This window comes from Pseudopodoces humilis, chromosome 2 (genome assembly GCF_049639895.1).
Source record: "Pseudopodoces humilis isolate 2021_Gansu_Grassland_sample_001 chromosome 2, ASM4963989v1, whole genome shotgun sequence".
Classification (NCBI taxonomy): Eukaryota; Metazoa; Chordata; class Aves; order Passeriformes; family Paridae; genus Pseudopodoces; species Pseudopodoces humilis.
Genome location: NC_142201.1, coordinates 18,175,550 through 18,189,479, shown reverse-complemented (window position 1 = coordinate 18,189,479; position 13,930 = coordinate 18,175,550). Strand labels below are relative to the sequence as shown.

Below are 13,930 nucleotides of genomic sequence, written 5' to 3'. Positions count from 1 at the left end.
ATCTCTGGGGAAAATTTCTCCACAGGAACCGTTGCTCATGATAAAAGCCTGGGGAAATGAAATTTTTAGTTTCCCAAGGTGAATATAATACTGTGAAACAGGTTTTATGTAAAAATGTATAGACAGCTCAAATAAAAATGATCCTTAGTTGGAACTAAATTATTTTAAAGTCCCTTCCAACCCAAACCTTTCTCTGATTCTGTGACTCATTCTATGAAATAATTAAAAATGTACTACAATGGAGTGACTTTGCAAACTCTGCTCATTAATACTATGTTAATATTCATAATATTGAAAGACATCCAACCATTGAATGATTTTTTTCTCTAGCCCAGATGCTAGACTTTGGAGATAATTTCCACTTTCCTTAGCTTTGAATAGGGCATTTGAGGTAACTTGTAACATTTTGTAGTTAGCTTTTGACCCATTGATTTCCATTTCCTCACTTCAAAAATGTAGTGCAAACATACTGCAGATCATGGCATCAAACTCCACAATTGTGGTGTTCAGACCTTTCTCATCAATAGTGAGACCCAATTTGAAACAGATGATTTTAAAACAGGAGAGAAAAAAGTGTTTCAAAACAAGAGTTTCAGAATTTAATGGGCATTGTGAATGAAACAGCTAAGTTCTGGTTAGAAGATTTTTCTGAATTGTATTCCCTGAAAATTATATTATTTATTATAGCTTTAATTAATTCTTTATTTGCTCATCTTCGGTGGGAAAGAAACCAAGTATTCCTCTAGTACGTAGAATTGCTAAAAGCTTTAAAATGAGCATAAACAATTTTTCATTCTTCCTCCTTAAGAGCAATATACATACTTTTTCTATTTATATGCTATATTTGCTGTAGGATGCATATGAATAACAGACCCACTTATTCTGTTTGGCTCAGATACTGGGATTCCCCCATGTCCCTCATCTGCCTTTGCCCTTCCTCTCTTCCAGCTAGCAAGAAATAGAAGAGAGGCAGTGATTTCCAGCCCCAAGTTCACAGAGGCTGGCATTGTAGCTGAATGTTAATGCCTCATGTCGTTCGAGATGCCTGATACTTAGTAATGCAACTTTAACCTTTATAATAGACATAATTTGATTCTCAAACCATCTAAATTCTCTCCTTGTTGCAGCCTAAGTAGCTGTGAGGAGTAGTGTGAACAGACAAATATAATCACCACGCAGGACACGGAGAAGGACAGAGAGATGAATCAAATTCCCATCAGAGTTTTCAGATTTTATCCTTGTTATCACTATTTGATTCTAAAGTCAGGAAATGAAAGAAACATGAAGATATTTTGTTGTGATGTTGGTGTTAGCCAGTCAAATGGCAGAGCACTCAAAAAGTCAGCATCTTGTTTTGTAAGCTGGTATTGCAGATGTTTGGTCTAAAAAGAGCACAAAAATAATTAGGTAGCTGTTAAGTGAGCATGAAAGGTAATAAAATAACTGATATATGCTTTTCTTTCTTTTTTTAATTTTTTAATTTTAAATGAGGAAGGACATTTCACGGTGAAAGTAAGACTGCAATTGCATTTTTTTTAGCCTTTGCTACTGTGTTTCAGGTGTTGTTTAAAAGACATAGCTCACATTTCAGTGTGATGATGTACCTTGTTTCTGTAAACTTGTATGTTTCTGCTGTTGCACAGGGACATAAGTTTGTCCACGTACATTTAAGCTACAAAACGCTGAGATCACACAACTAGCGATACCATTGTCTCTCCATTCTTGTGACATATACATGGTACAACTGGCAATCTCCAGTGCTGTGCGAGGTTTATCATATAGGATATAGGATATAGGATATAGGATATAGGATATAGGATATAGGATATAGGATATAGGATATAGGATATAGGATATAGGATATGCTAGCCATACCAGAAGTAAAAAAGATGAGCTGTCCTGCAGATTTTTGTCATCATTAGTCAAGAAAGTTTTCAAATGAGCAGTGGAGTCATGACTGAGTACTGCAGATCAAAACAGCTGATGATTAAATACTTACTTCTTTTGTAACTGTGCTGTGTTCTGTATGTAGCACAAGTTTTATAGGAAATATTTACTATTATTTATATTTATATATTATTTATATATAAATATATTTACATTCACTCTTACGATGAGGGATTTGTGTGTGGTGCTTGACACCAACATTTTGAATGTGTAACATGATTATGTCCAGATTCTCCAAAGGGTCTTACTATAGCCTCAAATGTTGAATGTATGGTACAGAGTCTAGCATCTTCCCAATGCAAGAAATCCTTATCCTGAAAGAAATCCTTATCCTGCAAGAAAGTGTTATCCACAAGATACATCTTTTGATGTTTTGGTTTAAAAAAAAGAGCGCTTGCTAATTTAGGATGAATCTTGCCTAGCCTGACACCTTGACAGGTTTAATCCAAGAATAAGGAAGAGCTGAAAAACATTTTCAGGAGAAGCTGATTTTCATTTTTAAAGACAACTCTCTAACGTAGCTGCAGGAGGTAGTGGTGGTGGTAATCATACACAGCATGAGAAACATAAAGTAGTGAGTTCAAAGTAGTTGAAAAGATGAGTTGGTCATGGTGTGGTTATCCCAGGGCTGCAGTTTATCCCAAACTAGCAACTGTGAGCCTTTGTGTCTACTCACCTGCCTAGGTTAATATAGCAATCATAATTGAATAGATGTAGATAGCACAGAGATGGTGAGATTCTTGAACTACCTTTCTTAACATGCATTTGTAGATCCCAAAAAATGTGGGAATGTTACAAATATCTAATAAAAGAAGTAAAAATTTAAGTTCTAACTACTTTTTCTTTAGTTATATGATACTAGATATGACTTTGTCCTTTACATGACTGATGGCTTCGACAAAAGTGGAATTTCTAATTCCTGTTGGCATTCATGAATGTGTTTACTTCAAGTATATCAAGTATAGACTGGCTTTCCAGACCAGTTTTCTGACTATGTCTTCAGTCTCTCCTCCATTTCTTTTGCCTTTTGGCTTTTTGAGTTGTATATCAGAGGTGTCATTTTGCCTATAAGATGACCCTACATAAGACAAATACAGTATGACTTTTTTAGTTCTGCTCAACAGGTCAGGCATGCAAAATCAATTCCATGTCAATTTAGCCAGGTAGTAACTCAGTAAATAAAAAAATCTGTGTTTAAAAGTAGTAAAACAAAGAGAAATTTAATTCTGTCTCAACAAAATGGCAACTGACCTTTTCCTACCTAATATCACCAACTGCAACCATCTGGTCAAAAGATAATGCAAGAGATATCTACTGTGATTGTCTTTTCTTCCTTCTTCTTCCACTTTTCCACAGTTATCCACCACCCACAGCTACACACCAAGAGTTAAAATATATGTTTTATTTGTCTAGACCACTTGGTCAGATCAAGATTCATAATAATTCCTTCTTTATCCTATGTTGGGATTTTTAGAACTTTTCATATGTTTTCCATTTACTAGGTTTGTCATAAAGAAGAACTATTTAAATTACAAGAAAAACATTTCCTTAGGAATCCTGTAAAAATTTTAAAATTCTAATGGGAGAATTCACCAAATATTAGTCTTTTCCTACCCATTTAAGATGAGCTAGAGAAGAAATGGGGGCTAAATTTTGTCCTCATTTGTGTTTTGAGAAAAAAAACACTGCTGTCTTCAGAGAGATAGGGCTTGAAGTGTACAAGGGCTAGATGGTGTAAAAGTGACTTGCATTTGCAAGGTAGGTAAACAAAATTCATAGACTTCAGATGCTGAGCTAATACAATTAATCAAAGGTTATTTCATTTTTGCTCAAGACAACCATTATTGCAGCATGCAGGGTTCTCTGATGAAGCAAAAAGTTTGTAGCATAAACTGCAAAGTTAGGCCAATTCAATTTGTTAGACTGGAAAAGAACGCATATCTTAGTATCTATTGTTATTTCAGTATATTATTAATCTCTGGACTACTCTGCTGTGTCATTGTAATAAACATTCTTCCATATTACTGCCATTTTCTCCATTAAAAGCTGATTATTAGTAGCGAATAAAAGTATGACTCTTTACTTGATTTTTCTTTTATTTTCTTTTTATAGAAGCTGCAAAGAATCGATCCTCCTTACTGTTGTTCAACCTTACCCTGTAAGTATTGTCACTGTTTTCTGAATTAGTTTCCTAGCAACATAGCAGCTTCTTTTTCTGCCCATATTCTGTTTGTGTCCCTATATTATCCATGCAATAAAAAGAAGTAAGTGCAGTAAGGACTGTGTCTATTAAAGGTGATGTTTAAGATGTGTTTAGACACAGGCATTATTGTGTCCTATCCTCAAAGGCTACATTAGTAAATTAAAAAATAACAGAGTCTTTAAACTCATAGTGATAGAGCAGAATTCTGAGTTCTGCTTCGATTTCTTGTTTGTTGCAGCTCCTGGGTTTTTCTTGGTTCTGCCTTGGTGCCACAAAGTTACACTGCTGCAGTGATCCAGCTGTACCTTATCTAAGGGAGGGCTCTGTGTGTATCTCCAGCTGGTGGAGGTGAGGGGAGAGCAGAGACAGACAGGCAGCCATGTGAGGTTGCCTTGAATGGACTGGGAGAAACTGCAGCCCATTCAGAGCTGGTTGATGAGACATGGTTTGTGGGAGTGGGTCCATGACCTGTCAGCTCAAACCTATGAAAAAGGGGAGAAGCCAAGCCAGAGGAAGAAACTCACCTGTCCATGCACAGCCATGCATACACTGTGGGCTGCTGAGGGGCCTCAGCGATTCATGAGGAGTAATTCAGATTCAGCAGGTCCATTTGGCTCCCTGTTGTCTAGTCTGATACATAGCAGTTTTCACTAACAAGGGATAATTGCATCCTTTTCATGCAAGAATAAGAGATGAGGTGGATTTGACACAAAGACTTGAAAACAAGCTTATCTGGTGAAACTGCCAAAAATTACATCTTGCAAATGCAACTTGGCCCATGCTGTGTGTCTTTGTACTAGTCATTATCCATTCTGGTCTTAGTTTTGAGGTGGCCTTGCATCTTGTCCTGTAGTCTTTCTAGAAGCCAGTCTGCACTGCACCTACTTTGTGGGGGAAAAGCATGCATTCCACAGTAAAAAGAGGCAAGGGCTGCCACCCTGCAGTAAGAACTCTGTCAGGAAGGTGATCTGGGATCAGGTCAGTATCAGTCAATATTTAAATGAAAATGAAGCCTTGTCTGACTGAAAAAAAAAACAAAATCTAGCTGCCTTTAAAGCTTGTTGTTTTACAGCCAGCGGTTTAGGTCACAGTGTATATATATATAGTATGGGGGAAAAGAAATCTCCACCCAGTTTTCTTTTTTATGCAGGTTTCATCCATTGACAGACTTAATTCTTGTTTGTAAATGTCAGGTGAATAAAGAGCATGTGCTTTAGTGCACCTATGTGTAGTCTTTAAAAGTGGGGAGCAAAATGTAGTACTATGTCTGTGAGGTGCTGTGACCTGTTGTCATTATGCTGCTGGTCTGAGAGCAAGCCTGCATGTACTGAATGTGAGGGAAGCTGAAACCCAAATAAATTGTGCCCTCCATGTTCAATGGAAGACCTTACAGCAAGGTGCAGTCCTTCTCCAGCCTTCAACCTGGAAAAGAAGGAAAGTCATGACCTGGTATCTTTATCACAGGCAAGTCCTGCCTGACCAAGGTAGTGGCTTTCTATGATGGAGTGACTGCATCAGTGGACAAGGGAAGGGCTACAGATTTCTTTTATCAGGGCTTCTGTAAAGCCTTTGAAACAGTCCTCCACAACATCATTCTCTCTAAATTGGAGAGAGATGGATTTGTTAGAGGCACTGTTAGGTAGATGAAGAATTTGTTGGATGCTCACGTCCAGAGGGTTGTGGTGAACATCTCAGAGTCCCCATCATCAGTTGGACATCAGTGACAAATGATGTCCCTCAGGGGTCTGCAATGGGACAAGTGTTATTTGTTATCTTCAGTGACATAGACAAAGGGATCAGGTGCATCCTCAGGAGATTTGTAAGTGACACCAAGCCAAGTGGGATGGTTGACACCCTGAAGTACCAGAGGGACTTGGACAGGCTCAAGAAATGAGCCCGTGGGAATCTCCTGAGGTTTAACATGACCAAGTGTGAGGTGTTGCACATGGATCAAGGCAATCTTTGGTATCAATACAGGCTGGGGGATGAACAGAACAAGAGCAGCTCTGCCCAGAAGTATGTGCTGGTGGGTGAGAGACTGGACATGAGCCAGTGCACTGGCAACCCAGAAAGCCAAACAAGTCCTGGGCTGCATCAATAGCAGTGTGACCAACAGGATATGGGGGGTGACTGCCCTTTTGTTCTGCTCTCATGTGACCCCACTTGTAACACTGCATTCAGCTCTGGCATCCCCAGCACAGAAAGGACATCAACCTGTCAGAGCAAGTCCAGAGGAGGCCATTAAGATGATCAGAGGGATGGAGCACCTCTCCTGTGGGGAAAGGCTGAAAGATTTGGGATTGCTCAGCCTGGAGAAGAGAAGGCTTTGGGTGACCTGATAGTGGCCTTTCAGGACCTGAAGGGAGCCTAGCAGAAAGCTGGAGACAGACTACTTGCAAGGCATGTAGTGACAGGACAAGGGGCAATGGCTTTGAACTGAAAGAGGGTAGGTTTAGGCTAGATATTAGGAAGAAATTCTTTACTCTGAGGGTGGTGAAGCACTGGAATAAGGTGCCTAGAGAAGTTGCAGATGTCCTATTCCTGGAAGTGTTAAAGGCCAGGTTGGATGGAGCTCTGAGCAACCTTGTCTATTAAATGGTGCCCCTGTCCATGGCAGGGGGCTTGGAACTGGATGATCTTTGAGGTCCCATCCATTCTTTATTTGTGTCAGTCTGTGATTCACAGCTATTTGTTCAAGCTGTTTGTGAGGCCTGACAAGGCAGGATCTGCTCTCTCATTAAATAGCAGCAAAATCTAATCAATACCTGAACTACCTCTAGATGTCACCATTTTTCTGTCAGCCATTTGGACTGATGTGCCCATTTGGTATATGAATTTGCATTTCCCCACTTGGGTATGTCTGTCAGAGACCCCCAGCTCTACCTCAGCAAATAAAACACTTGTGTTTTGGGGGGCAGTGGACATTTAAGCTCATGTAGGCATGGAGATTGTCTCCCCAAGAATGTGCACAGAGCAGTTAGAAGATGAGATTAATGTCTGCATGCTGGTGCTAGCTTTGATTGACCCATTTTTACCCCAGAGTTGAGATGCTTAGTGAAATGAACTGGTTGGGAGGCCCTTGCCTGCAGGACTGTTGCACCCAGCAGATCTCATCTGTGCAGTATTATTGTACCTTCCTGCCTGCCCAGACCAGAGTCTTACTGATTTATAGCATCCTCCCTTACTGCTTTCAACTTCAAGGTTTTCTGCAGCGGAAGCAAGGGTGTCTGTAGGGATGTGGAGCAGTTGGGATGATGCCAGTGTGTGCAGCCAAGTTGTGGCCCTGAAGCAGTGCAAGACCCTTCAGTTTGAGCAAACCTTGGGCTGCAAGGTCACCTGGGTACTCCTGAGTCACTTTGAACATCTGGTCCATGCTAGCTCTCATACTGCCACACCACTGCTGTCACCAGTGCCTGAGCCTGTTGGCATCTCTTTCAGCCTTGCAACCCCTGGGTGTTGCTGCACTCCAGCTATTTACCTGTCCTGGTCTTCTATGCAGAGGATCCTCTGACAAATATGATTAAATAAATAATATTTATGCCTTCAGAAATTATGATGTACATATATTTTCCCCATTTGTTTAATCTTGCTTCCTTCATGTTTCCTTTTACTCTTTTGTCAGTAAAACTTGGATGATGAAGTAGAAACCAGACAAAGGAAAATAAGAGCTTTTAAATAAACACTGAATTTCTTCCCCATTCTTGGCAGAAATACATCTCTACAAGCATTTAATCGATCTCTCTTGATGGTGATTTTCCTTCTGCCGTTGCATGCCAAATTGCCAAGATGGATTACAGAAGTGCTATTTCTTCATTGGTTTTATTTGTGCTATTTAGAGTGTGTTTTGATTTTGCATTTAAGTAACCATCCTTTATGACTGCAGGTGAAAGTAGACATAATCTAGATTTATAGTACTCTGTACTTAGTACTCTTTGAAAGCTTTTGCAGAACATTTTTGCTTAAATGCATTTAGTTTTGTTTAATGCTTAAACACATTAAAACACATTAAAATTTCATTTTAATCATGACCATGCCAAAGCATTAGGCTATCCTTTTCTTTCCATCAATCTACAAATCTCTGCTAGGTTCTTTATCACCAGTGCTGCTAAGGAGGTCACCGAGCAGCTCAAGCAGTTAAAGCAGTTTTGAATGCAGTTCACAGTTTTGATTTCTGGAAGTATGGCATTTGATTATAATTTCTGACTGTTTTATTCTGTAAATGTACTATCATTCTGATTGTTGCCTTATTAAGTTTTAAGCATTACTTAAATCAAACAACTTGCCTGTTTGATATCCTTTCAGATTTTATGTGCAGAGATCATTTGATCGGTTGCTTTCATGATTAATCCCTTAAGCTCCTTGGATGAAGTCCAGGCCCAGCTGAGATCTGTGGCAATTTTGCTGTGCAATAAGTTTTGCAATGTGAAGAAGATAGTATCTCATGTTTTGAAAGAGATGCTTCTTGTTTTAACATGGTTATACTTTTGAGACACAACAGTTGCAGAAAAACTACAATAAATAACTTTTATGGATCATAATGATTGTGGCAACAATCTTACTAAGAGTTTGTGTGACTAATGATCAGACTGTGACTACCATCTAAAAATGGTAAATTATAAGTAATGCAAATAATTAAATACAATTGCCTATGATAGATTGCCAACTTTTTAAGAGAGAACACAAATCTGACCACAATTCCAGCTATTAAATGTGTGCCAAGATTTTAACAAAGAAATACTCCTGATGATGATCAGGACCATGTGGTTATCACAAATTACTGTGTGGTAAAACTTCTCCACATTATTTCTTCCATGTCCCTATTTGCTCTTCTACAATGCTCTTGTGAGCCAGTGTAGTCTTTTCAGCCTTGTTCGCAGCTATGAATTACCATATTTAGTTTGCCTTTGGGCATTATGTCCTGTTCCACTTAATAAATGTAATTCTTCCTCTTACTCACCTTTTATTTGCTTGTTAAATACTGGTGCTTGTAATTGCTGTTAGCGGTGAACCAAAAAGTCAACACATTTTTTCCACTTATGCAATTTTTTCTTTATTTTCTAGCAAACTTAATATTTTATATTAAACTAATGACTATTTTTAAGTAACAAGCTTAAAATTTATTGCATATATGCACTCTGTGACTATCCAAAAACTATAGTTTTTCTATAGTTTTAACTATAGTATTTCTAATTTTAATGCTTACTGCCACAGAGCAGATTTTTTTTTCAGCTTGTGAGTGTCCTATACTGCTGTCATTCTATTTCTTTATGATATCTCAGTACTACACTGTGCTCTTCTAGCTATTAAATCCTTCGTTTTCTTGTGCAGGAGTAAAGGTTTTACTGGCAAGAGCACTCAAAGAGGCTTTTTTTAGCCAATAAAAACCAATTCCTTTGCAATCTCCCCCAAATTATAGTTTACCTGCAAAAGTGCACAAAGCACTAGACATTTTTATTTTCATTAAAAAATTTCACTCATAATGTAGGATATTGTTTCTAAAATCTGTCAATAAATGACCCTCTCTAATGCTGCTGACAAATATAGCATCTACTTTTGACAAGTCTAGAAAATGGGAAAGTAACATTTTCCTGAAAGTCTGCTCTGCAATCTTTTGTGTTTTGACCCTGCTTATGGGAAGCCCACTGATTGCAGTCACTATAAGCAAGGTTCAAAGTAGGGTCCAGGTCTTTACTATTATTTCCTCCAAGTATATATCTGTGCAATGCTTCATTTTTCTTGTTAGTAGTTTCTCTAGGTAGTGTTGAAATGATCAGCTGATTTTTTCTTTTGAATTCTGTGTAAACAAGTAAAAAATATTTAAAATCCTGATAAATTTGAGCTTTTAATAGGAAACAGGGCTTATGTCACAAGGAGTAAAGTTTAGAGAGTTTTGAGTTATTTTGACTCCTTGTTGAAATGTGTGCCCTCATTTTGCAAAAGTCACTCTAATTAAGCTGTTTTTATCTGTGACGATGCAAATACTTTACTTGCAGTGATAGATGTCCTGCATTAGTGTAAACACCTCCTGCTTAAGGTCATTAACTGAGAATTATGGTGTCCGCTTGGCTATAAAATAGAGCATCAGAAATAAATGAACCTGTCACTATGAGAATCATTAAGTGATAGCATTCTTCTACAAACCTAAAGACATTAAAATACAATAGAGCTACACATCATCTTGCTGAGGCTTTGTTAGACAAGCGAGTTCCGACAATCAAACCCAACTGTTTTCCTAAGTATTTGCACATCCTTTGGAAAGACTTCTCTTCCCAAAGAGAAAATATCAAGTGTCAAGTTGATTCAGAGGTAGAAACAACGACATTGTGCAATTAAATGCAAGAGCTGTGCTGTTACTCAAACCTTTAACCAGCAGAGCATGTTCTCCCAAGTACCTGGTGTATTTTCTTGCACCTTTGATTTATAGTTCGGAGCTTTTTGGAAAACAGTCTGCTCCAGGCTCACCCAGAGTGCCTGGAGAAGGGCCAGAGTCCTTCCCATGTCACCACAGCAAAAGTGAAAGGAAGCAGCACATTTTGTGGTTTTATGGTTTTATGGTAAAATGTGGTGTGCTTCCCTGGCTGTGCAATGGGTACATTGAACCCCACATCCCAGAGGAGTTCTTGGGAACCCACATATGTTCAAATCTTTAGTTGTCCTGAACTCTCCCATTGCATTTTGCAGTAACATAATTTAAGTGTTTATGCCTCCCACGAGTGACTTTTGAGATTGTAGAGAGAAAAAGAAAGAGGTTGTAGAGAGCAATAGGGACACATAGTGGTTTGCCAGATTTGCTGTATGGGAACAACCTTGCCAGAATCCAGAGAAAATTTGGCAGTCTGCCTGTTAAGAGAGGCCAGACTGGTGACTCATTTGTAATAAGAGCAAGCAACAGTACAAAGATTCGTTCAGCAAGAATTGTAAGTGAAAACCACTCTTTTCCCCATGCTCTCACAAGGGAAAGTCAGTAGCCTAATCCTGCTGCTGTGCTGCTGCCCTGTGGCAGTGGCATCAAGTTTGCAGTCTGTTACTTGGGTGCCACACAGACTATCCCCCTTACACATTGCAGAGGGGGACTACATGAGAGGAAGGAAATTAGAGAAGACATCTCTAGAGTTGTTATATTAATCATGGTACTATTTTATACTGTATCTTTCTAGGAATTCATCTCCAGAGGACAGTATTTAAACTGCTTCAGTATTTCCATGTTGGCCCCTCCTGTTGAAAAAGTCAGCAGGGTCCCCCACCGACACTATTCTACTTTTTTTACACTTCTTTTTTTTTTTTGTTTGTTTCTTTTTTTGGTTATTGTTTCAAAATTTCTGGGGACTTCATTCATGGAGTTGAATTTTCTGTTATATACATCTATTGATTATTGTGTGATCATATGTGCTAGAGAGGTAAGAAAGAATGAACTGTGAAAGCAAAGAAGCATTTCTTTTTATTTCTTGATTCTATTTTGTGCCTCAGGAATTCCTGGATGTCTCTGATATTTCCCAGGAGAATGTGACAGTGTTCGTTCCTTGTTCACTGGTTGATACTGAGCCTATGATAATAGTTACCATGTTTTCAATGTGATGATAGATTAGAGGCATACAGAAATGAGACAGACTTCTTCTCACTAGTTACTAGAAACAAAGCTTCTGCATCACAACAAAATAACTTCTAAGCAGTTTCAGCAGAGATCAGAGAGAGAAACAGAGGAGCACATAGTCTTGGACTACTCCATTACTCCTGCAGATTGTTAGTTGGGTCAGAATTCTAGTGACAGTAACAAGACTTTCCATGTTTACAAGGACAGCTCTCATACCACATTGATCATCACCACACATGCCTCTGCTTATTTCTCACAGGCAAACCAACATGATTTAAGTCTTTATTCAAAACTAGTAAGGCCACTTCCCAGGACTTAGAGTAAGATTCTGAAATTCTTAATTCATATTTTCATGAAACAAATGGATCAAAACCCGTCCCAAAAGAGCCCAGTGACTTTCAGCCAGAGCAAGAGTCTTCCATTGCCCGTTATCATGGTTATGAAGTGAGGCAATGCCAGAAGCTGTGTTTGTAACTGACTTGAGAATAAACCAACCTCACTTCTGCTGCTGAAAGTGGAAATCCCATTGACTATGAATATTTAATTTGTTACTAAAAAGAAGTTGTTAGTCAAATTTCTCAAGTGAGGGGACTTTCCAGGGGCTGAAAACAGGTGAACCTATTGCATAACATAGTAGGGTAAAGTCAAGTAGGTCCCAGAAGAAAATTCGGAATGCTTCTACACTTCTAATCCATGAAGCTCTACAACATGTCAATATTGAAGGCGTGCCTTGCACAGGGTATGTTTAGGGGATACCTTCAGGGGAAGCTTGATGGCCTGCAGGTGCCTCTTGGTGGTTTTCACCTGGGTTTTAAAGTGGACAAATACAACAAGATGCCACTGTATTTAGAGACCTCCCAGACACTTTTTTGGCAAAAGTCGTGGGTATGTCTATCCAATAGATCACAGATTATGCAAAGATTTTCCATTCATTCTGTGAAGAAAGGGTCACTGGTAGGTCACTGGTCAGTGTCCCTTCATGCAGATAAGGCTGGGTGACAGCAGTGACTGTGGGAGCACTGCAGGAATTCGTGTGTGCACTGAGAGCCCTTCTGATTGCTCCAGTCTAACTGTGGGATGATTTTCAGTGTGTTCAGTATGCACTGGTGTTTCTTTATGTGTATGTACATATAGATTACCTCAGGATGCATTATGGTTTGACTGTATTTCCATTCTTCTGTATGCAAAATGTTTGCACGGAGTTCCCAGCACATAAGAAATAGAGGGAATAACTGAAAAAGAAAAGAAAGGTTTTAATTTGATGTTATGTGATATATCTTGTCATCATCTTTTCTTCCAGTCTCCTAAATCAGCTTTTATTAGTGCTGCAAAAAAGGCAAGATTGAAGTCCAATCCTGTCAAAGTGCGCTTCTCTGAAGAAGTAATTATCAATGGCCAGGTGTCGGTGAGTATTCAGCTATTTAACCTCAGAAAGGATTGATCATTTCATCCAAAGGTACAGCTCAGGCCTGGAAAGGGAGGTAATTATGTGGCAGGAAAAATGGTGACAGGCTTGCAAAGAGAAGGGTTTTTCTATTTCTGAAGTTTTCCAAAGATCTTTTTTTAAAGTTCATTAGGCCCATAATTTTATGAAAATTTTTTTTCTTAAAATAAAATTAAGATGCTAGTGAGTGTATTTTGTGGTGATGGCACATATGTGAGCAGCTTGGCAAGCAGGCCAGGGAAGATGAGGGGCAGCTCATGATCCCAGCTGCTGTCCTGCTCTTTCATTATTACTGTTTTCAAATCCCTTTCAGTATTCACAGCTCAATTTATGTGCTAACTGACCCTTTTAATAATCAAAAGCCAGAGACTGCAAAAGTCAGTGTGTGTGTGTATAGTCCTGATAGTGTTTGTCTGTTGGTTTTTTCAGATCAACTTTGTTTTCATAAAACCCATAAGCTCAAGAGAGCTACCATGTCAGAAAAACTGATTAAGATTTCCTCACAGACCCCTTTAAAATTTGTTTTATCTCCTTGAACTTATTGTTTCCAGACCTCAGGCAACATCTGCCTCCCTTTGAGAGGCACTGAACTCCTCCTTAGACATGAACTCACAGCTCATTTTCATAATTTGCTAGAGCATCGTTCCACTCTGATGTCCTTAGCCAGCTCCCTTCCAAACCTAAATTGATACTGCATTTTTTCTAAAGCAATTTCTGCTCTTTAAAATAAAAAGAAGCAAACAAA

The 13,930-nt window shown here is 38.8% G+C and overlaps 1 protein-coding gene across 4 annotated transcripts in view; it reads left to right on the top strand.

Annotated features, from left to right (window-relative positions):
- Nucleotides 1-13,930, top strand: part of FRMPD4 (FERM and PDZ domain containing 4) — a 370,395-nt gene that overhangs the window by 335,418 nt on the left and 21,047 nt on the right. For all 4 annotated transcript variants that reach the window (XM_088051869.1, XM_088051870.1, XM_088051868.1 and 1 more), the window contains 2 exons: nucleotides 4,060-4,105; nucleotides 13,042-13,146. In XM_088051869.1, coding sequence (XP_087907995.1) covers nucleotides 4,060-4,105; nucleotides 13,042-13,146 — 151 coding nt within the window. The remainder of the gene's footprint in view (nucleotides 1-4,059; nucleotides 4,106-13,041; nucleotides 13,147-13,930) is intronic.